The sequence below is a fragment of the Chlorocebus sabaeus genome, chromosome 26 (assembly GCF_047675955.1).
Source record: "Chlorocebus sabaeus isolate Y175 chromosome 26, mChlSab1.0.hap1, whole genome shotgun sequence".
NCBI classification, from domain to species: Eukaryota; Metazoa; Chordata; class Mammalia; order Primates; family Cercopithecidae; genus Chlorocebus; species Chlorocebus sabaeus.
The window spans coordinates 39,153,572-39,178,968 of NC_132929.1; the positions used below are offsets into that span (position 1 = coordinate 39,153,572).

The window sequence follows — 25,397 nt, forward strand, 5'->3', positions numbered from 1 at the left end:
GGTCTGAACCCATTCTTTGTTCTCTGTACCCCCTATTATATGCCTAGTGAATTTCCTGGATCTCTCTTCCACATGTCTTAAATACTCTTTAATGATTTCTGTCTCTGTTTCTAAGGACTGCCATGGCCTACTTTTCCAAATCACCAATTTGGGTTTCATCTGTATCCAAATAAAAGATTAGCTCCTCCATAAAATATTTATATTACATCAATCACATTTTTCTGACAACTTTTTCATAACAGCCTATTCTTGTTTTATGATTGCACTATCTTTTTGAAACTATTAGCACTAATTAAAAGATTTAAAGTTCCCCTAGGTTTTCTGCATTCAATTCCTCAGGGTTGATCACTTTACTTGTTCTTCCTGGTATTTCTTTCCTCTCAAAAATTTGATTTTGTAGGCATGCAAAAGGCTTAAATATTTTTAAAATTTGGTTTTGGTGGTTTATTCTGAATCATAGTAAATGCATAGTAAATGATGAGATGGATCTTTATTGTTTAAATAGGGTTTTGCTGGCAGTTACGAAGGCCTGTTCTACCTGCAGGGCTTCTGTCTTTCTTGGAGGGCTGACTCTAAGGTTCCGTGTGTGAGTGGGTGGGTCATGCTGATCGGGGAGAGCCCCGATGACCACAGTGTCAGAGAAGGGTGCCCTTCTTTGTTAAGCTTAGTTTTTTCCTAAGATTCTGATGGGAAAACCTGGTACGTAGTTTTCCATGTTTCCATAGGCCTTGACCTGTGCTCGTTAGGTTGAGAGTTCCTCCTCTGTATTTTCTCCATTAGTCCAGGGCCATCTGCTTTGTATTGTAGCAAACCCTCGATTTCTGGTCAGTTTGGATGAAGGTAAAAACATGAGTTTAGTAAGCATCTTAAATCAAAAGTCTAGGATGTATTCTTAATAAAATTTAAATCTAACATTATGTAGTTTACAGGTCTTTTTGTGATTTCTGAGGTCCTTTTTTCCTTTGGTCTTTTGCCTTTACAGGGTTGGTTCTGGACATTACACAGCATACGCAACTCACGAAGGCCGCTGGTTCCACTTCAATGACAGTACTGTAACACTGACTGACGAGGAGACTGTGGTGAAGGCAAAGGCCTACATCCTTTTCTACGTGGAACGCCAGGCCAAAGCTGGATCAGATAAACTTTAATACCTCCTCCAAATCATCATTCATCAACCATACCAGAGAAACATTTCCAGTTTTCCACAAATACTTGATCCAAGATTTAATTTCATTATGCACTTTTCAATTTCCTATTTTGGGTTTAGTTTTGTCAATGGTAGTGACTTACTGAACATGGGCACCAACTAATTTTGTTGTTGTTCTACCAGAAAACCTCAGCAGACGTTTTGATTTGCTGCTTTAGTTGTAATAATTCAATTTTTATATGTAGTTTTAAGAACTTAGTCTTATTTGACTTTTTTATTTTATGTTAATGTTTTCAGTTCTCACTATGAGGCACATTTACATCAATGCTTTTGTTCCTCTCACATGCTGAAAGCAAGATACGTTCCTTATTGTGAAGAGTGACACAACTGCCTGCTGTCTTTTCACAGCTGTAATGGAGATCAGGTTGTCTCTAAATCAAGGATCATGTGTGCACACAACTTGTGGCCCACAAAATTTCACAGTGACTGCTGAGTAATCATTCTTTTTGCCTGTAAAAGATAACAAAGGGCATCATTAAGTAGACCAGGTAATTACTGCTTGTCTCTCAAGGCTGCTGTTTATCAGCACTAACTAAATAAATTTGTTGGTTCAGTTGTACTTGTCCTGCAAATACAAGAATTACTCTCTTTGTTGGTTTTTTGGTTTTGGGGCGTACTTGTTTGCGGGGAGGTAAGATGGGAGTAAAGACCAAATACATGTAATGTTTAAAAAAAAGTTGTGACTCACTGACATGGTATAGGTGTTACAGTGAGGTAAAGCCATGGCGTCTGCCTCCTTTTTGAATCAGTCTCTCATTTCCCCTTAGTTGTAGCACTGGAAGTCACGGCATGTCCATTTTAGACTTACTGCTTGTGTTTGGCACCTGAGTCTGAGGTGTGAGCCTCTGGGATTTACTTGGCTCATCACCTGCACTTCAGTTTATCACTGGGGGTGTGCTTCCACCGGAGGACATTTAGAATCTCTGCTGCTCTGGGTTTTAACACCTCTCACTGGCCTATCCTGAGAGGAGAAGTTGAAAGTATTCTCATTTTGAGTAAGGAGAGTTTTTGTTTTGTTTTTTGGGGTTTTTTTTGGAGACAAGAATCTCGCTCTGTTGCCCAGGCTAGAGTGCAGTGGCATGATCTCAGCTCACTGCACCCTCAGCCTCCCAAGTAGCTGGGATTACAGGTGCCCACCACTACACCTGGCTATTTTTTTTTTTTTTTTTTTTGGATTTTTAGTAAAGACAGGGGTTTACCATGTTGGCTAGGATGGTCTCGAACTCCTGACCTCAGGTGATCTGCCCGCCTCACCACACCACACCCAGCCAGTTTTGTTTTTAAAAAATAGATTTAACTCAAATTCAAATTTGGAAACAGAATCCCATTTAAAGAAAGCAGTTGTAGTTTCTACAAGTGTTCTAAGACAGTCCTTTGATTTTTTTTTTTTTTTTTTTGGTTGGGGGGGGCGTTGGTAGACATAGCCTACCAATTCTCCACAAGGAACAAAATGTATCTTGTATTAAGCCAACAAAACTTTCAGACATTTTTTTTTCTTTTTTTAGATGGAGTCTTACTCTGTCCCTCAGGTTGGAGCGCAGTGGCATGATCACAGCTCACTGTAGCCTCAACCTCCCAGGCTCAAGCTATCCTCCCACTTTAGACTCGAAGTAGCTGGCACCACCACACCCAGCTAATTTTTAATATTTTTACTGGAGATGGGGTTTCACCATGTTGCCCAGGCTGGTCTTGCACTCCTGGGCTCAAGTGATCCACCCGCCTTGGCTTCCCAAGGTGCTGGGATTACAGGCATGAGCCACCACACCCAGCCTGTTCTATTAAAAACATCTTGATCATTTTTTATTTTTAAGTTTATGAATGTAAGAACAGTCTGATGGCTTTCCCTCAGGTTGGTATCTGAAGTTGTGGGAGCAGATGTAGCTCCATTTCCATTTTAATATTAACTGGATAAATCCCACATCTTCCCAGAACACATCTGCTAAACACTTTAAGATGACAAGGAACAAATTGCAATTATGTGTAAACTTATATCATCCAGTACAATGGCCCCTAGCCACATGTGATTGAAATTGAAATTAGAAACTCAGTGCCTTCAGTCACACTAGCCACATTTCAAGTGCTCAGCACCCGCAGACAGCATAGGACAGTGCTGCTCTAAATTTTCACTCCAAAGAATAAAGCTTTGCCATCATGTTTAGGTCTTACAACTTGGAGTCCTAAAAGATAACAGGGAAATGTGTGCTTAAGTTAATTTACAGTGCTAAATTACATTAGGTTAAACTGTATGAAACTCTGCTGTTTGACGAGTTCTGATCTACAAAAATGACAGCTCCAACCTGATCTGATGTATCACACATTAACACCACATCTAATTGAACCTAAAATGTGAGTGTCTCCTGTGATCGTGCGAAGTATCTCCTATGAATCCGGGCTCTTTTGCTTAGAAGGTAGACAGCTGTAACCTCTAGCATTGATCCTTCCATCTTCAGTCTCTGAATGGGCAGCTGTTGAACAGTAAGGGCCTGGGCAGAGGTGATGGTGAAAAAAAGCCGTATTTTTATACCAAATGGAGCTTTAGCAACATTGGACGACTTTGTCGGGCAGAGTGGTCTTCAGACAGGTGATGCTGTTGGCTTAAGAGATGAACACGTCTTCTCTCTGAATTTGTTTTTATTGGTTGGTTTTACTTGAACAGAAACGTTTGAATGGTATGAAGATTCTTTAGAAAAGTGATTGGATCCATTTGAATTGTGCACTTGAACACCAGTGATGTAAATGTGCCTATTGTATTTTAATTTTTAACTGTGTAGGCTTACCACACCTATTTTGAAAGCTGATCTTTTGTGCTCTTCAGGGCTTTTCCCGTGTGCCATGTTGTCTCCAGCAATATATGTGGCTTCTCGCTCAGAGCTTCTGCTGAGGCAGGGCCTCGCACTGAGTCACATGGCTCCTTGGAACAAGAAAACTTTCTCAGAAGTCCTCCCACACAGGTGGGTGATAGAAACAGTTTGTGGCAACACAAATCTCTCTCCATGGTGGAGAAACCTTTGCTTATCCACTGTATTCTACTCAGTGTATAGTGATGACAAATATGCTAGAATTAAACCAGTCAAGTATACTGGCCCAGAGTGAGTGTTAAATGTGTATCTCACCTGTGGAACCTACTCAGCAGCTTGGTTTCTGGGGTTGGGGACATATTTATTTCTTAAAGCTAAACCTCTCCTTCATTGGTTTAGTGTACATAAGTCTATTTAGATATACTTATCCCACTTTAATCTCCACCAGCCCCTAAACTCTCTCCTGTACCCTCTGTTGCTGAAGTGGCCTCTTCACTTGGGCCCCGGAAAAGCCCATGGAAAAAGTCTGTTCCTGCAGCCAAGGCCTGGGTCCCAGGTGACTAGGAGTAGCCATAGGCAGGCGAGGAAGAAGTGGGCATGTGGTGTCGTCTGTAGTCCAAGGTCTCTGCGTCTCGTCAGTGGGTGCAATGCCTTCCCCCTCAGGTGTGAGCGTGATGGACTCTAGACTGCCTTCCATGAGCGTTGGTCATGCTGTGATGTCATCATTTTCCATTAAAACCCAGTGTGTATGATGCCAAGAAGATTAATTGTGCAAGTGACTGATTCATTTAAATTGTAATCACATCCCTTTTCTGCTTCACCAACCTGAACTGTTTTAAAAAGTATCATTAAAAGTCTGTTCTCTTTCCTTTTGACTTATTTCTGAACACCTTTTTTCAGTGGAGCCACATAGATGATGATGTACTTACTCAACTTGTGGGCCTCCTCAGTCAACAGGTAGGAGGCTCTTACAGAATCCCCACGATTTGGAGCTGCTGTACCTGGAACAGGATGAAGTGACCTGTACGGGCAAAGTGATGGCCGGGAGATTAGTGCCTGCAGTCAGGTGCCTGAGGTCCCACTCACCCTTGCTCAGTGAAATCACCTCAGTCTCTTGTGACTACTGATCTTACAAAAATGAGGCCCCTTCCCTCCCCTTTAGAGCTAGACTGTACCCTGAGGCATGAGTTTTGGGGTTCTGAGCAAAGGATATTGGTCATCTTTTAAGGTAAAACAGGCAAGTAACTGCTGTTAAATAAACATCCTGCTTACAGTTAAGTTCCTGTAGACTACTCTGCCCCCATGCCTCCTGCAGACGGAACCCTGTTTCGACATTCGTCCTTTGCCTGTTCTTGTCTTCTAAAATTGAAGACACAGGTTCCTGCAGTTCAAACTGTTATGCATCCTTATTCCATGGGGCACATTCTCTTTTGGCAGCTGTGCTGGTCAGAGGCTGCGTGGTTGCTGTCACTGCTGCCAAACCACCTAGCTCTGGACAAGGCCAAAGGGGCACAGCTTCGTCACCTCCTCTGGCTGTGCCTCAGACCCTCTGCAGCATGCAGGAGCACGTTCCCCCCGGCCCTGGTAGTCCAGGATGCTTCCTGCAGCCTACCTGGAGCGACAGCAGAGAGGCAAGGCTCTAAATATGCTCCCTGCCAATCTTTTGCCATTCCAGCAGGGCTGCAGTAGTGCAACGTGGAAGCCATGCTGAAGCAGTGGCTCTTACTCAGTGGAAGGCACAAGTACCGCTCTGGCCTTGCAAGAAGTTGAAAGAACCACCTATTCCTAAGGGTCAACCCTCTGAAAAGCATTGGTTTGTGGAGGATTGGGGAGGGAAAGTGAAGATAATGCAGCTTTCTAATAACACCACCTGTGGCACTGCAGCATCCATTTTAAGTGGAGAAGTACACCTAGACAGAGCCTAAACTAGGGTGTCAGCTGTAATTGAGAACTACATCGATGAGCTTGAAATAGCAGCAGTAGCTGGCTCCCCTTCCTTGGGAAATGCTTCCTTTTGACTGTTCCTTGGTTTGTTTTTAAGAGAACCCCCCCCCCCCCCCACTGCACTTCATCTTGGCACGGTGGAGTAATGGAGGCACAGGGGCACCAGCTGAGGCTGGCTTCTCAGGAAAGCCACTGACAATGGCTACTTTCTTCTTTGCTTGACTGCCTTCTGCCTTAATTTAAAGGCAAAGCTGCACCAGCCCTGACCAAACCTTAGTTCCAGAAGTGGGTTCAGCATAGGCTGCTTCATTTGTGTCTATGGGAAAACAAAAGGATTCCCATTCCCTCTTGTTCCAAATGGGAGAACAAGCAAAAGTAACCACTGAGGTGGTAGTCCCTGGGCTGGCAGAGGAAAAACCGTTCTCTTCTCACTATTGCCTAGGCAGAACGTGGCCTGTACAGCTGCACCATATTAGCATCCCCCAAGCAAACCAAAAAACGCCTGGGATTCAAAGGGAGTTAAGTTTGGGTCCTGGGTTTGGGAGTGAAGCAGCATGAGGAAACGGGTCTGCCATATCGTAAGGCCTCGGGTACTCAGGAAGGATAGTACCTCCAGGCAACCTGGCCTAGAGTTGAGTCAGAGAGGGCAGGGGTGGCCCCACTGGCTTCGCCAAGAGGGAACAGAGGGCACTCAGAGCGGATGATGTGTGGTCAACTTAAAGGCAAAGATGGACTAAAATATTAAAATTGTTTCAAGCAGTTTCACCTACCTCATCCATCCTGACATTTTGGGAAATACAGGTTATACACATATAGTAGAAGGCCTTACCAGTGAGAAAATGTAAAACCAAGTAAATTTAAATTTAAAACACACTCAGTACTGCTTGACCAAAACTATACAATCAACAACAAAACACCAGTAAAACACAGACACACCAGACACACAACTTTGGAAAGAAGCTACTTCAGTAAAATCTTTTTTTTTTTTTTTTTTTTTTTTTGTTGTATTTTTTGGTAGAGACAGGGTTTCACCATGTTGGCCAGGCTGGTCTTGAACTCCTGACCTCAAGTGATCCACCCGCCTTGGCCTCCCAAAGTGCTAGGATTGCAGGCGTGAGCTACCGCACCCGGCCCCCAGTAAAATCTTTTATGAAACAACTCAGGGTAAAAATCTAGCTGTTGGGGAGGCCAGGAAAATCCCCCTGCCTAGTGGCAGGCAGCAGGACTTGAAGGCCAACCAGCCTCGCCTGGAGACAATTAGTGTGTGGCACAAAACCACAGGAATGAGGCAGCAGCCATGTACTCTGCTCACAACTCACAGCTGTCATAGCTCTTCACACACAACAGGTTTCTTCCTAGTAAGGGTGGAGCAAAAGATTCCACACTGATGTACTAGAAAATCAACACAGTTAACATTTACAATTAGACTCCTTCCCCGTGAGTAGAGACTGCAAAGCCAGACGGAGCTGGCCTGGCCACCGCCACTGCCACCGCCAATGAAAATGCCTTGGGAAACGCCAAAAGTGCATGCCGCTAAACACCATTGTCAGCTAAAGGGAAAAAAATCCCTTTTAAGGAAAGTAACTTCAATAGGCTCCTTTTCTGCCAGGACCTCCAATCCCTCTGAACAGAAGCCGAACCACAGACTGCCGCACGTATGTCTGGGTCCTGGCTTTTCTTCCCTCACCCCTCCGCAGAGCTGCAGCACCAGTTGTTAGCCAAAAATAAACACCATTCCTCAACCATATATGTCCACCGGCCCAGAGCCGGGGAGGAGGAGAGCAGGCAGGTCAGCCGTCCCCTGGCTGCAGCTGCGCTCACATGTGGCCACTGCTCACCATGCACATAACCCAGCTCAACCGGGAGTGCCTGCTGCACCTCTTCTCCTTCCTAGACAAGGACAGCAGGAAGAGCCTCGCCAGGACCTGCTCCCAGCTCCACGACGTGTTTGAGGACCCCGCACTGTGGTCCCTGCTGCACTTCCGTTCCCTCACTGAACTCCAGAAGGACAACTTCCTCCTGGGCCCGGCCCTCCGCAGCCTCTCCATCTGTTGGCACTCCAGCCGCGTGCAGGTGTGCAGCATCGAGGACTGGCTCAAGAGTGCCTTCCAGAGAAGCATCTGCAGCCGGCACGAGAGCCTGGTCAATGATTTCCTCCTCCAGGTGTGCGACAGGTAGGCCACCTTGCCTCCTGAGCAGTGCTGGCCCCGCTAGCTCTGGCTTCCCTCTTGGGGGGCAGGGAAGAGCAAATTACGAGACCAAGATGGCTCCTCCACCTTTGGGGTGCCTCAGACTAGGCAGGCCCAAGGCAGACATCCAGACCCGCCCAAAGCATGGTCCCCAGGAGATGATAAAATCAAGAGGGAAACAATTGCTAATCCTCCTCTTAGCCTCACAGGTCCTGGAGCTGCTTAATGCAAACACCAAGAAGTGGGGCCTCCATACTGGTAGTCATTAAGTGCTGGGTGGGTCCAGCTGGGCCTGGATTTTCAAGGTCAGGCTCTGGGAAAAGGCTTCCAGATGCAGCAATCAGCTCACCCCTCCCTTAGGCCTAGCAAGCAGCCCCCGAGGCCTGGGAAACGATGCGGAGGAGAGAGGTGGGGGAGCCAGGGTGCTGGGGTCAGCTAAGCCAAACCAGACTCCAGGAGTAGATGAATTACTGAGTTACACAGTACTCCTAACGAGGGTGACTTAGCCTAATTTTTCAAATTAGCAAACTGATGCTCCGCGAGGTGGTGTGACTTGCCCACAGTCTAGGGTTGCCAGATTCTAGCAAATATATAGGCTGCCCAGTTAAATAGGAATTTCAGATAAACAGTGAATAATATTTTAGTATAAGTATGTCCCAAGTACATCTTGTGTTTATCTGCTAACCCCACCCCAGACACAGACATAGACGCTGAACCACCAGGCCAGGCTCCCTCCACGGCCCCAGCCTCATGGGTATAGTGACCCAGGCAAGAACACGGAGCTACTCAACCAGCCTCTCACTGAGCCTCTGCCAGTCCTGTGCTGCCTTTGAGGATAACACCCCCTTGATCAAACTGGGCCTGCTGTTCATGGAAAACTAGGCTCAGCCAGTTTACTGCCACCCAAGTTCATAGTTGCTATTTGCTGGCAGCACTACAGGAGTGGAAGGAAACAGCGTCGTGACCCCACCTTTCTTTTGAGCTGGGAGAAAACAGAAGATGGACTTGGGGCTGGGCCCTAACTGGACAAGGTCATTTTCATGGGCTTAACAAGGCCCAAGAATCAGACTAGAGAGTGATATGGCGAGGGGCGAGGCGGCGGGGGCGGCGGCGGAGCAGGGTGCGAATGGCAGAACATGTCCTGAAATTGTTCCATTCTTACTGTAAGAGAACCGAGCTTAATGCTCCAAACCTGCAGGTGTGAAGTGGACCTCCCAGGCCACTGTACTGATCAAGCAAGGGGCCCTGCTGTCACATAAAAAGCAAAAGGCTTTGCTGTCAGGGCTCTGCTGGGTCACCCAGTTTGTCCAACCATGTGATCCCAGCTCAAATATTTAAACTCTTGCAACCTCATTTCTCCTTCTGTAAAACGTGCTAAATTTTTCTTATCCGATAAGAGAATGACATAGTGGCACCTGGCACATAGTAGGTACTGATGAACGTCTACCGAATCTGGTTCTTCTGGCACTCGGCTCAGGTCGGGAGGAATGGCTGAGGATGGCTGGGCAGGGAGACAGTTCACTCTTTGTTTTTTCCCTGTATCAGAATTATTCCAAAGATTCTTAGAGGAAAAGATCACCCAACACCTTTGAGGCTTAAACACCTAATCCTTATAACCACCTTGAAGGTAACAATTCCTCCCACTTGACAAATGAGAAAGTGGCGCTCAGCAAGGTTCAGACATCTGTCCTGGGTTTGACAGCAAGTCAGTCACCGGCCAGTCACTTGAGCTCCCTGGGCCAGTTTCCTCACTTACAAAACTAGGGGTGCAGAGGTTGACGGGGTGACTAATGAAGGCGCATGAACCTGAAGGAGGCCTGGGCTCGGTGTGACACCTGGCTGCGCCCAGCATATTTTAGTGCCTTACTTCCCACCCCAGGCACAAAGGAGCTGAGCTGGCCCAGCCAGGGGCAGTCACGGAGCTGCAGGGGAGGCTGACGGGGAAAGGGAAACGCTTCCCCAGCCCAGACTCTAGCTCCCTCTGGCTGCGCGGAGCCAAGGCCCTGGCCCATTAGTCCGTCCTTCTGGACTGGAAGCAGGCTGGTCCCGTTTGTTTCCAGGGAAAGCGGGTTATGACTGCCTGTGGAAGGCCCCGTTGCAGGCTCCTCACAACCCCAGTGTGGTAGACATTATTCCCCCATGCAGAGGAAACGAAGGCTCTCTGAGTGACTGACACGGCGATAAGCCAAGTCTAACTTGGCTCAAGATCTTTTTTTTGTTGAGGAGCTGGTGAGGCTGCAGCAGAGTTGCCCCAAGCTTTCTGGGCAAGCCACCTGGGTGGGTGTCCCTGATTGTACCTGCTCAGGGCCTGCGTCTAGCTGCCTCCAATCCCTGCCCTCTTCCAGGCTGGTGGCCCAGGGGATGCAGAAACAGCTCTAGTCAACTAAGCTGAACCCGGACTCAATGCTGACGCGTGCCCCCACCGCCTCGAGGGTTGGGATGGGCCTGTCACTAAGCCACCTCCAAGGAAACAAATCCCTCTTCCCACTCACGTCCCGCCGGGACATTTAGGGGCCTCAGGCTTGAAGCTAGACTGGAGCAGTCAGTCGCCACGCACCGCTCCCCTGCAAGGCAGCACATCCAGAGTGAAACAAAGAAACAAGGGCTGTGGCTCCTAGAACCGGCATTCCCTCTGTCCACAGCCGCCCCAGAACTCTGTTGGGCCGGGGTCAGGGCTTCCCACTAGGGCTCCCGAGGCTACGAGCCAAGAACCCATGCAAATGAAGGTACGGTGGGGTGCAGGGGCAGAAAGAACAGGGAAAATGGGTCGGCCAGAAAGTCGACGTGGAACCCTGCCGTGTCATCGCAGCCAAGTGTCTTCACCTCGCAGGGCCCGAGTCCTCCTCGGTAAATGAGTCCACCCAGTTCCCGGGGCGGTTGGGTGGCTTTAACAAGCCAGCGAGCCCCGGGTCACCGCACTCTCCTCACAGGTGCCCCAACCTGGCGTCTGTCACGCTGTCGGGCTGCGGCCACGTCACCGACGACTGCCTGGCCCGCCTCCTGCGCTGCTGCCCACGCCTGCGCGCACTGCGCCTGGAGAACTGCGCGCGCGTCACCAACCGCACGCTGGCGGCCGTGGCGGCGGACGGGCGCGCGCTGCAGACACTGCACGTGGACTTCTGCCGCAACGTGAGCGCGGCCGGCCTGCGCCACCTGCGCGCCGCGTGCCCGCGCCTGGCCCTGCGGGCAGAGCACAGCGCCGCCATGCTGCCCGACCAGCCCCCGCGCCCGCGCGCGCCTGCCGCGGCCCTCGGCAAGCTTCTGCCGCGCTAGACACCGACCTGCCGCGGCCCCCGGGGAAGGAGCGCAGCCTCAGACCGTCCTGGCTGCGAACCCAGCTCTTCCACCTTGCAGACCACTACCACATCTTCTGAGCCTCATTTTCCCTGTCTGCACAGTGGGAATAAGAAAGCCTACCTCACGTTAAGATTTTATACATAGGATAAACCCAAGATTAAATGGATGTTTGGAAAACACTCAGCTGGTTCTCACTCAACACCACCTCCTTTCCCCTCTTGCTTACGCCCCAGGCTTTCTGCTGTGCGCTCCCCACGGCGGCGGGAGGCGCCTGCACCTTCCTCGGGGACTCCGATCGCCGTTGAATCGAAATCACCTCGGTGGGGAGGACCTGACCACTCGGAGTTCGCGGGCTTGCGCGCAGGGGTGACTGGGGCCAGGGCTGCCGCGCGCAGGGGTCTGGAGAGCCTCCGGGCAGAGCGACCCCGCGAGATTCTGTCGGCTCCCGGAGTGCCCTGGGGACCGCCGTCTCCAGGGCCCCCGGTAGTGATCTCGGTAAAGCACCAGGAGGGGAAGCAGGGGCAGAAAGAGCCACCACAGGCGCTCCTCTTTGAGGTTTTGCCCGCACGCGCGTCTGCCTGCCCACCTTTCTTGGGGCGGATGCGCTCCCGGAGTGACCGCACTCGCGATTGTAGAAAATTCGCTCCCAATTGTTGAATGCTTACATAAACTGCATAGTTACCCATATTTTCTACTGTTCTCATATCATAAGAGAAAAATAAATGATTTGGAAGAAAAAAAAAGCCTCAAACATTTAAAAACAAAACCAGCAGCCCTGGCTGAGCTTTTTTTGATAATGGAACCATTATAAGCTGATGACAAGCTAGATTTTTCACCTGTTGGATTTGCTGGACATGAACACAAGCCTGGGCTTCCAATTTCAATTTCAGGGCTGTAGTCACTGATGTGTCACATTTAGTGAAGGCTCTCGGCCCCCCCGCAGCCGCCTGGTCCTGGGTCACTGGGGAGGATTCTGGGTGTGTGGAAGAGGCGAGGAGCAGTATGGGCGCTGCTCACACTCCGGCTCCACCCAGCGCCAGCTGCGATAAAGCCCTTCACCCATCCAAGGCCAGGTGTTTCTTCTGTGTGAAAGAGGAGCTTGATCCCTACTCACAGGTTCCTGAATTCATTGCTTAAATAGGGAAACAGCAAGGAAAAAGACAACTTCTGTTCTCATGAAGCTTACCTTCTAGTGGGGGAAGAGACAACAGGTAACTGGTATATACGAAGGTAGAAAGGGCCGGACGCGGTGGCTCAACGCCTGTAATCCCAGCACTTTGGGAGGCCGAGACAGGTGGATCACGAGGTCAGGAGATTCAGACCATCCTGGCTAACACGGTGAAACCCCGTCTCTACTAAAAAAAAAAAAACAAAAAAACAAAAAAACACAAAAAATTAGCGGGGCTTGGTGGCGGGCGCCTGTAGTCCCAGCTACTCAGGAGGCTGAGGCAGGAGAATGGTGTGAACCCGGGAGGCGGAGCTTGCAGTGAGCTGAGATCCCGCCGCTGCACTCCAGCCTGGGCGACACAGCGAGACTCCCTCTCAAAAAAAAGAAAAAAAAAAAAGAAGGTAGAAAGTATTTGGAAAAAAGTGCAGGCTGTAACAAGGGCTATTTGCTGGCAAGATTGCTGGCAAGATTGCTGGCAAGATTGCTGGCAAGAGATTGGGGGGTGGAGTGAAGCCTCTGAGAAAGGGTTGACTAATGTAAGCCTCACTGAGAAGATGACATTTGAAGGTATGAAGTGAGCCAGGGGGCCAAAACACTCCTAGCAGAGGAACAGTCAGTGCAGAGGCCGCGGACTACAGGCATGGCTCATGTGTTAGGGGAACAGCAAGGAGGTCAGAGTGGCTGGTGCAGAGTGAACGAGCAGGGAAGCTGAGTAGCAGATTATCAGAGAAGCAATGTAGCCCGCAGCTTAACTTCATGCATTTTAAACCTTTTTTCCCCATTCTCTTGGGTTTCAAAATGTAACCTTGAGGCAACTCAAAAGCCTTTCTCCTTAGCCTTAAAATCGACTCCACATCCCTCCCCTTTCTCACCGGATATGCTCCCTTTTCATTTATCTAACTGTATGCTACTATTTAATTGTGTGATGTCTTAGAAGTTTCAGGGGCTAGTCTTGAGACAGACCAAGTCTGGAGACCCAGCTGCGAACCTCCAAAAATTACTTCAAAATGGCTAATTAACAACCTGGCCATTGTTAAAATAATGTCAATCCGAAGTCCAGGTGGACTGAAACCCAAGCTAGCCACCAGGACAAAACACACAGACATCATACTCAGCCCAGTTCTTGCATGCCTTCCTTATCAAGTCTTCCCTTTTAAAACCCCCCAAAATTGCTTTCCCCACTAAAAATTGAAGCAGTTACTTTAAATAGCAATCTGGCTACTTCCCCCTTTACTAGTTTTGGGTAATAAATTTGCTTTTTGTTATCAGACTTTGCTCTTGTTAATTCAAACATCTGCACCTGCTTTGTTTGGTTATGGTAAGGGATGGGGGTAGCAGTGAATGGACAGATTAATGTGAGGATGAAACAAGAGATGAACGTTCCCCCTCAGCCCAATGTACCCCCAGAAGGAACCAGGGCCCCATGTACACATGAGAGTCAGGTGAAGTCCCAGCGGCCCTGGATTTTGTTCCAGGCAGAACATGTGGACAGGCAAGCAGCACCATGTCCCACCCCAGCCCCTCGGGGGACTGCCAAAGGGCTCCTGGCTGGGGCAGTGCTTACTCCAGAAACAGGGTAGCCACAGTAAGCCCTGGCCCAGCATACTCCCTTCTAATCCCTATGTCAGGAGAGCCAGCTCTGTCACCACCAGCTGCGGTGGAGTGGCAGGACCCTGCTACTAGCCTGTGAGACCCAGGCTGCTTTTTGGTGATTTCCCGGTTTGCCCACCATTGCTTTGCACTCGGAGAGGCCTTGTTGGGAATTAATTTTTCTCCCATTACTCTGAACACTGTTGAAAGAAAGCTCAGGCTTCCAGGGGGTTCAATGTTTGTCTACAACAGAGCCACTTAAACCTCAGGCCTTTGTTTTCATCATCTCCAATAAGCCCCAATTCCCAGCATGTTCTATTTGTCCTAAATTGGTGGTTTAGCCTGGAGAACAACAGGATCCTGGCTTCAGGATCTAATGGATCTGGGTTTCCATCCCATGTCCCTCACTTTCTAGCCCTGTGACCAAGGACAGGTTGGCCCTCTGCAAACCTCAGTTTTCTGATCTGAGTACTAAGGATAACAAGGGAACCTTGCTTTTGGGGTGTTTGTAAGGATTGTGATTATGTAAAGCAGAGGTCACTGTAGGTTGAGCTAGAATGGGGCAACCTGCATTCCCCGATGACCCCCCTTTCCCATGGGAAGCTCTTTTGTAGAGGGTTAAGTTCCCAGTTAACCCTCCAATGCCTAGGAACTCCCCTGCATCCCAAGGCATAGTGATCACAGAACTCAAGCAGTGCTGCTGTGTCCAGTGCTGTTTCTAGGGACCCAAATTGGCCCCCACCTTAGCCAGAGGAGCTTTGGGTTCTGAAGCGAAGGGTCATTTTAGGTGCCCCCAGAGGGCGGGCACTGATGGAGACACATGGCTCTCCACTCTGCCTTCTAACAGACACTGTTCACCACCACCAGGCATGAGCAAAGCACTTAACGGAGCGCAATACCTCACTTAATCACAAAACCACTTTTGGAGCTTCCAGATAGCTACATGCATGGAGGTTCCTGGAGGGAGGGTGGCATGTCCAGGGAGGGCATGGAATCTCTGTGCCCCTTCCCCACTAAACTAAAAAGTACAAAACAACCCTTTCAAACTCAGGTTAGCATAGAGATAAGGGCCCCCTGCAGGCTTAATCCACCAACTAATTCATCTCACAAGCATTTACTAGGTATTGGCCATGGGCTGGGCCAGGCCCTACCTGGAGGGACTCAGCCCTAGTTGGGAGACATGCAGCTGAGGTTGAAGGGGGTTCTTGAGTGATCTCCAAGCTTTGCCATCCATAGCTTTTGACAAGATATGACATCTCTGAGCCTCAGTTTATTTGTAAAATGGGACCATTACCCTCTCTGTGACATTGTTAAGAGATTATGTCTAAATGTGCAGTGCCTGGAAGACAGGGATAGAGGGAGGTATCCTCATATCCTTGGGGGGCTAGAAAAGCTGAGTGCCTGGTACAACGCACAAATTCCAGGCACTGGGAAGCAGCAAGCCAGGTCTATCTGTGGGTAAGCCAGGCACCCTTTGTGACAGTCAGAGCTTTTGAGTTGGGCCTGTGGGCTGACCCCAGCTCCCACAGGTTCCAACCGTAAGGAGGATATTCCCATTGGCAGGCATGGCACAGCAAAGGCAAAGGTCAAGAAGCCCTAGGCATTTCCAGGGAAGGGGTGAGCCAGGGCTGATGGGAGCCTGATTGTATTCCTGAGCCACCCAGAAATGGCTTGGGATTTTCTGTGCCCTCACAGCCTCTCCCTCAACTCCTGGAATGCTCTTTCTAAGGTCTGGCCAAGGCAGCGAATGGCCACATGCAGGCTAAGGTGGTGGAGAGAACAGGAAGAACCTCACCACTGGGGCAGGATACTGCTCCCTGGCTGGAGGCTGACCTGTGACCACACTGCTGGTCTGCACAGGGGCCCCAGTGCCGGCAGAGAGACCAGGGCCACACGCTCTTAGGTCAAGGGTTCCAGATCCCTCCCAGGAGGCAGCAGGCTGCTGGCAGGAGGTGGTGCTCTGAGGCTTGTCTTGCAGGGACACACTGGCCTGTTTCTGCACAGGATGAGTGTTTGGAGGGGAAGTGACTGAGCCCCCTGGCTCTACCATAGCACGCTGACAGGACGCAAAGGCTCCCAGTTCTAGCCAGGGCACACCTATGATCCAGCTTTCCCTCTCCTGACTTTGGATTCCTGGTTTATGGAGGCAGAGATCATCTGGCCCCTTAGAGACTTTCCCTCCAGCTCTAGGATTCAATGCCCAAGATCTGCTTTTGGCTAAAAACCAAACTCACCAGATGTAGGCTTCATCCGGCCAGGAGTCCTGGGCAAAGGCCACAAAGCTAGGAGGCCCAGAACAAAGCCGTACTTTGAAGGATGTCAGGAGAAATCTTAAATTTTATTTTATTTTTTGAGACAGAGTCTCACTCTGTCACCCAGGCTGGAGTGCAGTGGCGTGATCTCAGCTCACTGCAAGCTCCGCCTCCCAGGTTCACACCATTCTCCTGCCTCAGTCTCCCGAGTAGCTGGGACTACAGGCGCCCGCCACCACGCCCGGCTAATTTTTTGTATTTTTTAGTAGAGACGGGGTTTCACCGTGTTAGCCAGGATGGTCTCGATCTCCTGACCTCGTGATCCGGCCATCTCAGCCTCCCAAAGTGCTGCGACTACAGGCGTGAGCCACTGCGCCTTGCCAGAAATCTTAAATTTTAAAAACTGATGGTCAAAGTTTTCTTGAGACTACTTAAGGGTCATAAAAACTGCCAAGTATTTGTTAAGTGAATGAGGCCAGCAAACAACTGCCTAAGCCTCTGTAAGAGCTGAAAGTGAACTAAGGGAAGCGCCGACCAGGCCCACTTCAACTCCTCAGATCAGAGACTTGTGCTTCCCCCTCTGCCAGAATTTTCAAAAAGTCAAGAGAGGCTAGGCGCAGTGGCTCACGCCTATAATCCCAGCACTTTGGGAGGTCAAGGTGGAAGGACTGCTTGAGGCCAGGAGTTCCAGACCAGCCTGGGCAACTAGCAAAAATGAAAAAAGTCAAGACAATGAGGAAATAACAGGTTTCTGGCAAAGAACAGTGTGCGTTATAAAACTTTTCAGATTCCCCTCACAGGGTCAAACTTGAGCAGCTGTCTGTTAGTCCTGAGCCCAGGACCTGCAACCATGAGTGCCGGTCTTCTGGGGGTGCTCCTGCCCCTCAGTACAGAGCAAACTGTGGCAGTGGCACAGGGTGAGGCATTATTTTGAATTTAGAGACTGCAGATATATCCTTTGCTCTGCATGTCCTTAGCCCACCTCAGCAAGAGGGACGTAGGAAGCGGCTCAGAAGACCCTAAGAGGCCTCTCCTGGCTTCGTCCAGGATCTTGGCAGCACAGAAAAAGAAAAGCCTTTCTTTTCTTAGAGAAATTCTCTCCTGGTCCAGAGGCCCAGGCAGGACCTTCCCACCCCCAGCAGGACGGCTTCAAGCCCAGAGCCCTTCGACGATGCTACTGACTACGCTCTTAGATCGGTATTAAAGGCCCATCTTCACCCAGACCTCCGGGGGTTCCCCCAAAAGCTGCAGTCCCTCCCTGAGACCCAATTCTAGTTGAAGCCTTTTTTCAATAAAACAAAGATGTCACCATTCTAAATATTTAGATATCCTCACTAGGAAAGATCCATTTACCACATTATCTTAGCTGGCAAAACCTTATTTTTCTATTTTTCTTCTATCTTCCTTGTGGAAAAAAAATAACTGCCTGCAGAGGGCTGGCTGGCTGGCACATCATTTGAGCATGTTGTTGGCAAAGACCCTGTCCACGAAGTACAGTGCAAGCAGATTGTGGCATGAACTTGCTGTAGGTGAGGGAGACACGCTGTCCACGGGCCTGCCCGTCTTCCTGCACACACTCCAAGAAGCCAGAGCCCTCCCAGCTGCTCTCAAGACGGCCCCTTCCCCCAGAAACACATGCTCACACACGCTCACCCTGATGCTGCTGAACACACACACAGCACTGAGGGCCCGCAGGGGCTGGCTGAGTTTGAGCACCAAGAATATAACCCTTTCCCCAGCCCTCTGCACAATTCCATCATTCAAGGATGTGAAAGCCACTCATCAGTTCTCACGCTAATTCACACATTTACCCACTCATTCACTCATTGATACATGCTTAAGTGCCTGTTAGTGGTAGCTGGCCTTTCTGTAACACCTTCCCCTTGGCTGCCCTCCCCACAGAGACATGTTGTAAACTGCCCTGTTCTTTAATTCCATCACGTGCTCATTTTGTCTTTGTAGGTTCTTCACAGGAAGGGCCAGACGACGTTACTGTGGTCCTCTTCCTCCTTGTCTGGTAGAGTCGCCCTCCACAGTAGGTAGCTGGGGCTGTCCAGAGAAGGACGGGTGGTGCTGAGAGGGGCGGAGCAGCTGAGGGAACAAAGTGAGAGAGACCCAGGATGACAGAAGAACAATGGAAAATAGGGGCTTCCAACCCAGAGGGGTCTCCTAGAACCACATGGTTCCCTGCTATGTTATTTCCAAGTAAAGCCCACCCTCAATGTAAAGGAATGTTTCTGAATGGGTCAAAAAGCCGTGAGAGCAAGACCAGCCTGGAAGCTCATTGTGTTCTGGGCTCATGTTCTGCCTCAATGGTAGCCCCCAGTCAGAAGCTCCGCAGGAAGCAATACCAACAGCCACGCTCCAGTTCCTGAATCTGCTTTATTTCTCTGCATAAGGAACCCTGAACAGGCAATTCAAATTAAAACAAAATAAATATATGAATATTCATGTAAAACTGTCCTTTCTAATGAACAATTATACACAATGTACAATTTCATGTTCACTGGGTGGGTTTACAAAAAGGTACCATTCCCAACTAAAAATGCACCAAAATGGTTTCATGCAAACTTATCAAAAGTGACCAAAAATATGGAGGGAAAAACCTGACTGAGAGCACTTTGTTTTTGTTGTTTTTGTACAATCACAGAAAAATAAAAACATCTAATTTCTTTGTTACATTTAGAATAACTAAATGTGGCCACTGTTTATGATGTTGGTTTATGTTCCTAAAACATCTACGTAGTTACCATAAAAGTATATCAACATCAAATCAGAAGTGAGCATTATTGAGGGACAGAAGGGAGGGTGAGAGCACCCGCGCGGTCAGTAGTCGGTGTCGGAGCCCTCGGCGTTGTCCACGTTTCTTGAGAGCATGTAGTTGTCCATGTCGATCGAGCGGCAGTTGTTGATGGCATAGCGCAGGCGCTCGGCCATGACCAGCTGGCTGGAGTACGGGGGCAGCCTCAGCTGGAAGAAGCAGGTCTGTGAGGTAGGCAGACTGTCGTAAGGCTGTGGAGAGAGACCCAGAGCTGTGACTGGGGACATGAGAGTGCCATAAGGGGGAGTGGGGCTGCCCATGACCTCTCCCTGCCTTCAAGATGGAATTAACATGGCCACATGGTTAAGTCAAGTGGACACAGAGACTAGGCCAGATAGAATGAGCCAAGGCCCTACTGCTCCGTGGCCCTCAAGGCTCTGGGTGAAAATGTTCCTTCCTCTCCTCACCTCCTCCAGTGTCTGTGTATGTAAAGCGAGGAGAAGCTCTGACTGGCAGGATTGCTTGAGAGAATACACTACACACAGCGCCTGGCACAGGATGAGAGTGTAGTAAGAAGGCACCTGTCGTTCGTACCCATCCATCAAGAGGGTACAGACTGGAAGCCAGCTGCAGGAATCCCCCAACAGAGCAGGTAGAATGGAAAGAACAACTGTGAGGTGCAGCCAGCTCTGGGAGCCTCTTTGCCCCCTTCTCCTCTCCCTGTCCTCATGTGCATTCCGCCTCCTCCGCCGCGTCCTGGCTGCCTCGCACAGCTCACATAAGGAAGGGGCAGTCAATTAAACCCCAGTCCATCCATTTAACTGATGGTGATGCATCCTTTAAAATTATAATTATGGCTGGCAGCAAAACAGGTGTTCAGGATACATTAGGAGGTTAAAAAAAGGCAGAAAAATTTCTACATACATCATGTCAAAAATTGTACAATTGAGGCAAAGACTATGAGGAATTTCACAAAGGTAAAAATAGCTACTGCTGGAGAGACAGGATTATATGTTCCTTATCCCTCCTTGCAACTACAACTATTTTCTAAACAATTCGTAATAAAAGTAATGACATTATACTGTTTTCATACATTTTTAAAAGGTTCGCTTAAAAAAAAAAAAAAAAAAGAACCTGCCTTCCCTCACTCAACATCCTCTTGACAGCAGCCCTCCTCCGCAGAGCCCACGCCTAGGTGAGCCGCCTGTCCTGCTAGGGGAGGTGGACGGCCCCAGTGGCCCAAATGCACCAGAGCCAGGGATGACATAGAGCTCAATGCAGAAAAACCGAAAGCAGCAAGGAAGGCAGGTGCCACTAGGTGGCTCTGATGACCTAAATGTGAGTACTGTAGACAAGATCTAAAAGCCACAGAGGAAATGACCACAGTAGTCAGTTGCTGAGGCTGACAACCCTGAGGCCTCCTAAAACGGCAGGGGTAGCCCAGGACAGATATAAGGCAAGGGTTGTTTCCAGAGCTGAATAGAAATGAGCCATTTCCTCCTCCCTACTTCTCTCTGAAGCAAGAAAACAGATTTACAACTTACAGTTCTTGGCAAGTCATGCAGAAAATTTATGGAAAGGCTTTTTATAACCCTTCCTGCACGTGGCTTCTCCAGCAAGCCTAGCCCAGGAGCAGAGCAGCGGCCTGCTGCCTCAGGAGGCAGCACAGGGAGGAGTAGCTTTGGCTACAGCAACTTCCAAGAGTAGCTACTGGAAAAACACCAGAAAGCCAGACACTTAAACTGGCAGGAAGGGCCTGTGTGTGAAGAGGCCCCACTTCCCTTACTGTTTTCTGAACAAACATCATGGGCCCTGCTCAGAGAATTGCCCAGCTCATACGGGAGAGGGGGCTTGTGAAGAGTGGGGATGGAGACAGAGGGAGGAGAGGCACTCCTAACTGAATGCAGTAAGTTCTGGGCTTGAGGGCTGTACCCAGTGTTCAGGAGGTGGAGAGAAGGAGTCTGGCTAGGTCTGCCTTCCGCAATGGTAGGGGCACTCCTGGAAAGCATCTAGGAGGGGTTCCTGGAGGAGTTGACTGGCATTGGGCTTATAGGATGAGTAAGTGCTTGCCAGAGATAGAAGGAAAGGGGTGCGAAGGAAGACTTACTAAAGCAGAGGAAACAGGTTACATAAAAGCACAGAGTTTTAAAAACAGCCTGGTCTACTGGGGAGAAAGGCAAGCAGCCCATTGTGACCAGAACATGAGAAGTATCAAGATGTGACATCAGAAAGTGGGGCAGAGGCCAGACTGTGGAAGTGTTTAAGGCAGCTAAGGTCATTGGCATATATTTCGGAGTCAACATAGGGGGCCTCTGAAAGGTCTAAAAGAAGGAGAATGACACGGTCAGATGGGTGCTTAAGAAAGATGACTCTGGCAGCAGTGTGCTTTTCAGACTCTAAGCCCTCTTATTCCTAAGCCATCTGTCAAAGTGGCAACTGGGCTGGGGCTCTGCAGCTGGGGCCTTTAGATGGCAGAGATGCAGCCCTGCTTGCCCACAATGCATGCCACACAAGCGGGCACAGACTGTTATCGCTGCTTCCCGCATCTTTGGGTTCCTTCTGGGGCACACGCCCACCAGTTAATGGTTAATATCTTCATGAAAACAAACAAGGCCATGGCTCAGCGCAGGAACAGGCAGTATGATGATCCCTGTGCCAAGTTCAGCTTTAACTCAGGAAGATGCTGGAAGATTTAGGGAAGGTTGCTGGTTGTAGTATGCTCTCTACATCCACTTAGGACTCTTCCCACTGAAGCTAAATGATATTTCTAAACAAATTTTACTGCTTGATTTTCTCATTAATATGGAAATTCTAAGTATTAAGCATGACTCGGCAGGCCTACTTGAAGGTCATATTTTGGTTTCCCCAACATAAAAGCAACAAGGGGCAGAGGGCCAGGCACGTTGGCTCAGGCCTGTAATCCCAGCACTTTGGGAGGCCAAGGTGGGCAGATCTCCCGAGGTCAGGAGTTCAAGACCAGCCTGGCCAACATGGTGAAACTCTGTCTCTGCCAAAATATACAAAAATATTAGCCAGGCGTGGTGGCACGCACTTGTAGTCCCAGCTATTCGGGAGGCTGAGGCAGAACTGCTTGAACCTAGGAAGTGGAGGTTGCAGTGAGCTGAAATCACGCCACTGTGCTCCAGCCTGGGCTACAGAGTGAGACCCTGTCTCAACAACAACGAAGCAATAAGGCAGACATGACAAAGAAAGAAAGAATAGCTTACTTACCCTATCAACCTTCATGATTTGAAATCTCTGAGAAATGTCAGCAGTGTTGGCTGGTAGCCGAGATCTTCCCGACACAAACCTCATGAAAAGCACCCGCTCTTCATTGGAGAACTCTTCCAGCGTATGCCAGAACCACTGCACCAGCTGATGCTGCTCATCCACCTCACGGTACCGCACCACTTTCTTCAAGACTTCCACAGAGATCTCGGGCATCCCACACACCATTTGCTCCAGCTGTTTTGCCGTGAGGAGGGACAGCAGCGGCACAGGAACAATCCAGGACATCCCTTCTCGGACTGCAGCCACCTGCTCCCAGGAGAGGTTGCTCATTCAATGAGTGTGCGTGAACCTGGCATCCGCTATGGGCCCCATGGGGCTAGGCGCCTCCTGCTGCCTGCTCATCTGCTCCCCAGACCCTCCACTTGTTTCTCAGACCGCCAGGCTCTATGAGAGTCAGTCAAAAAGGCCCACCCTCCCTCCCTCTCAACCCTTCTTAGAGCCTCTCCCTGCTGTGGGATTCTTACACTACCGGTTCCACTTCAAGTCCAATTTAGGAGCCTGCCTTCCCTCTACCACAAAATCCCAGCCCACTGGGGCCCTTCCTGATGTCAGCCCTGCTCACTCACATTCCTAATCATATGTGGCCATATGCTGTCAAACTATGCATGTGTGGACACTTCATCTCATAAAGGTAAGAAGCTCTTGGGAGACTCATCTAGTTGTCTACTGTTTTTTAAATTTATATTTGTCTTTTGAAAATAGTTATATCCTTTTTGTAAAAATTATTTATGCTCATTGTAAAAAAAAAAATCTGAAAAGTACAAAGAAGAAAGTAAAAATGGGAAGTCCTTCTTTAGGAAGGCAATAGAAAAGGCAACGAATTTAGTCAAGAGACTTGGGTTCTAACTCCCAGCTCTACCGATTATTAACTCTCTTAATTTTTCCATCTGAAAAATGCAGACATTGCTGCTCTCAAGTGGCTCTGATGAGAACTATATATGAGTAACCACATGAAATTCTGTGTGACTGGGTAATTCTACACTGCGCTGTTCTCTTAGCATCATAGTGCTGGGCACAGGCAAGTTGGGGAGTGCCAAGTGGGGTGCAACCAGGGGCTGCCTTGACAGCTTGTTTAGAAAAATGTCTCCTCCAAGATTATACAGTAGTGCATATCCTACGCACAGACTCACCACTGTTCAAGGTTTCATAAATACTTCTTTGCTCCTGGCCAACTCAAAACCATCTACCACCATGTAAAAAGTCTGAGAATCTGAAGAGGGACCATACCTTAAGGAAGTGAGTAACTACGTGAGGCGATGGATATGTTAATTTGCTTCACTATAATAACCTTTTTACTATCTATATGCATATCCTATATTATCGTATTGTACACCTTAAATATATATAATAAAATTTATTATATTAAAAAAAACTAGGCCAAGTGCAATGGCTTGCCCTGTCATCCCAGCCACTTGGGAGGCTAAGGCAGGAGATCCTTTGAGCCCAAGAGTTCAAGGCTGCAGTGAGCTATCATTGTGCCACTGCACTCCAGGCTGGGTGACAGAGCAAGACCCTCTCTTAAAAAATAAATAAAAAACTGGCACTAAGGTTGGCCCATAAGGATCAGAGATTGGCAGTAAAGGCAGGCTCTACTGTAAAGGTCAATACCCCACCAAAGTCTGCCAACCGAAAACAAAAACAAACAAACAAGCTGTTATGCTTGGTGGAACACAAAACAAAAGCTGTTTGGAAAAAAAAATAGGCTGAGGTACGGGACTGGCTGCTTGGAGATGGCAGGGGGACAACTGAGGACAGCTATGGGACAAACAGTTCTAAGAGATGAAGAAGAAGTGAAAGAGGAAGAAGGGCTTGTTACTGAGAACAGAACAAAGCCAGGGCAGAGCAGAGCACAGCTGTGGAAGGGAGTGTCCATCCAACCCTCAGAAGAAGGGTCATCAGAAGAGCCTGGACACCATCTTGGAGCCTGGTTTGGGGTCTTGGCTCTGCCGTGGGCACTCAGTGCTTTCTTCTGTGAAACAGTGCTGGCAATCCTAACCTCACAGAGTACCTATGGGAAAAACGGCAGGCAAGGGTGCCTGGCACCATGGCTGGCATGCAGGAGGTTATCAACACATTTCTAGTCAGTTATTTATTCTCTGGGGATTAAAAATATTCATGAACTGGAGATAAACACTAATCCCTGGCTGTGTAAACAGCATCACTGACAAGACCCAACTTCATTAGGCTAAAGATATCATTTTTCTGACTGGACTTGGCCCAAAGCCAAAGTCTAAGAAGGAGCTGGGAGTGAGGGGTATGGAATATGTATACTTCAAATTACTAAACTTCTATAGCTTCACAGCCTGAGTCCAGCTCTTGAGAAGACCCCAAAATATTCTGCAAATAAAGTATTGTTGAAATGCCATTAATGATTGTATTATCAAAAGAACCATTTTTGGACATGATATTTACTTCTGTGGTCACTCATTCACACTCCCATTATTTATTAAATGCTTACCTTCCCGTCAGCACAGAACAAGGTAACTCAAATGAAATAGAAAATGCATTCTTCATTCAATTTCTTGCAAGCTGAGGAAACAAGACCTAAATTCTGGGGCCTAATTCTTAGACCATAACATAGAAGTACGTAATATATCTTGAGGAACTTCAATGAACTTCAAAGTAAGGAAAAAGATCTCTACAGGTTGGTGACCTGGAGGAAAGCTTGTGTGTGCAGGAGATGCCTTCTTAGCTGAGGTTTAAAGAATAGCAGCAAGAGAGGGAAAGGGAAATGCATGTGAGGTTGTAAGACCAGCATTTGGGGGTTCATTTACGTGGACCCTGACTAACCCAACTAGAGTGGGGGGAAGCAGTAAGCAGTAAGCAGCTGAGCTGGGAAGCAGTAAGTCATGAGGACAAACAGGACTAAGGAGGAGTAAGAAGGCAAGGTCTGAATGCCA

General features: G+C 48.7%; 3 protein-coding genes across 11 annotated transcripts in view; 2 read left to right on the forward strand and 1 right to left on the reverse strand.

Moving 5' to 3' along the window:
• The window catches only part of USP3 (ubiquitin specific peptidase 3), an 87,446-nt gene extending 82,573 nt beyond the window's left edge, over nt 1-4,873 (forward strand). For 6 of the 8 annotated variants that reach the window (XM_038010048.2, XM_038010049.2, XM_038010050.2 and 3 more), the window contains one exon: nt 983-4,873. In XM_038010048.2, coding sequence (XP_037865976.1) covers nt 983-1,148 — 166 coding nt within the window. In that variant the 3' untranslated portion in view covers nt 1,149-4,873. The remainder of the gene's footprint in view (nt 1-982) is intronic. The other 2 variants (XR_012091505.1, XR_012091504.1) reach the window with 2 other exon arrangements.
• A 2,052-nt stretch (nt 4,874-6,925) lies between these two features.
• FBXL22 (F-box and leucine rich repeat protein 22) lies at nt 6,926-12,170 on the forward strand. The gene is made up of 2 exons (XM_038010054.2): nt 6,926-8,123; nt 11,069-12,170. The coding sequence occupies exons 1-2, from the start codon at nt 7,771-7,773 to the stop codon at nt 11,409-11,411; spliced, it is 696 nt and encodes a 231-aa protein (XP_037865982.1). The 5' UTR covers nt 6,926-7,770; the 3' UTR covers nt 11,412-12,170.
• Nucleotides 12,171-18,808: 6,638 nt separating this feature from the next.
• Nucleotides 18,809-25,397, reverse strand: part of HERC1 (HECT and RLD domain containing E3 ubiquitin protein ligase family member 1) — a 219,080-nt gene continuing 212,491 nt past the window's right edge. For both annotated transcript variants that reach the window (XM_073012219.1, XM_008016333.3), the window contains exons 77-78: nt 22,438-22,743; nt 18,809-19,457 (exon numbers count right to left, since the gene is read on the reverse strand). In XM_073012219.1, coding sequence (XP_072868320.1) covers nt 19,272-19,457; nt 22,438-22,743 — 492 coding nt within the window. In that variant the 3' untranslated portion in view covers nt 18,809-19,271. The remainder of the gene's footprint in view (nt 19,458-22,437; nt 22,744-25,397) is intronic.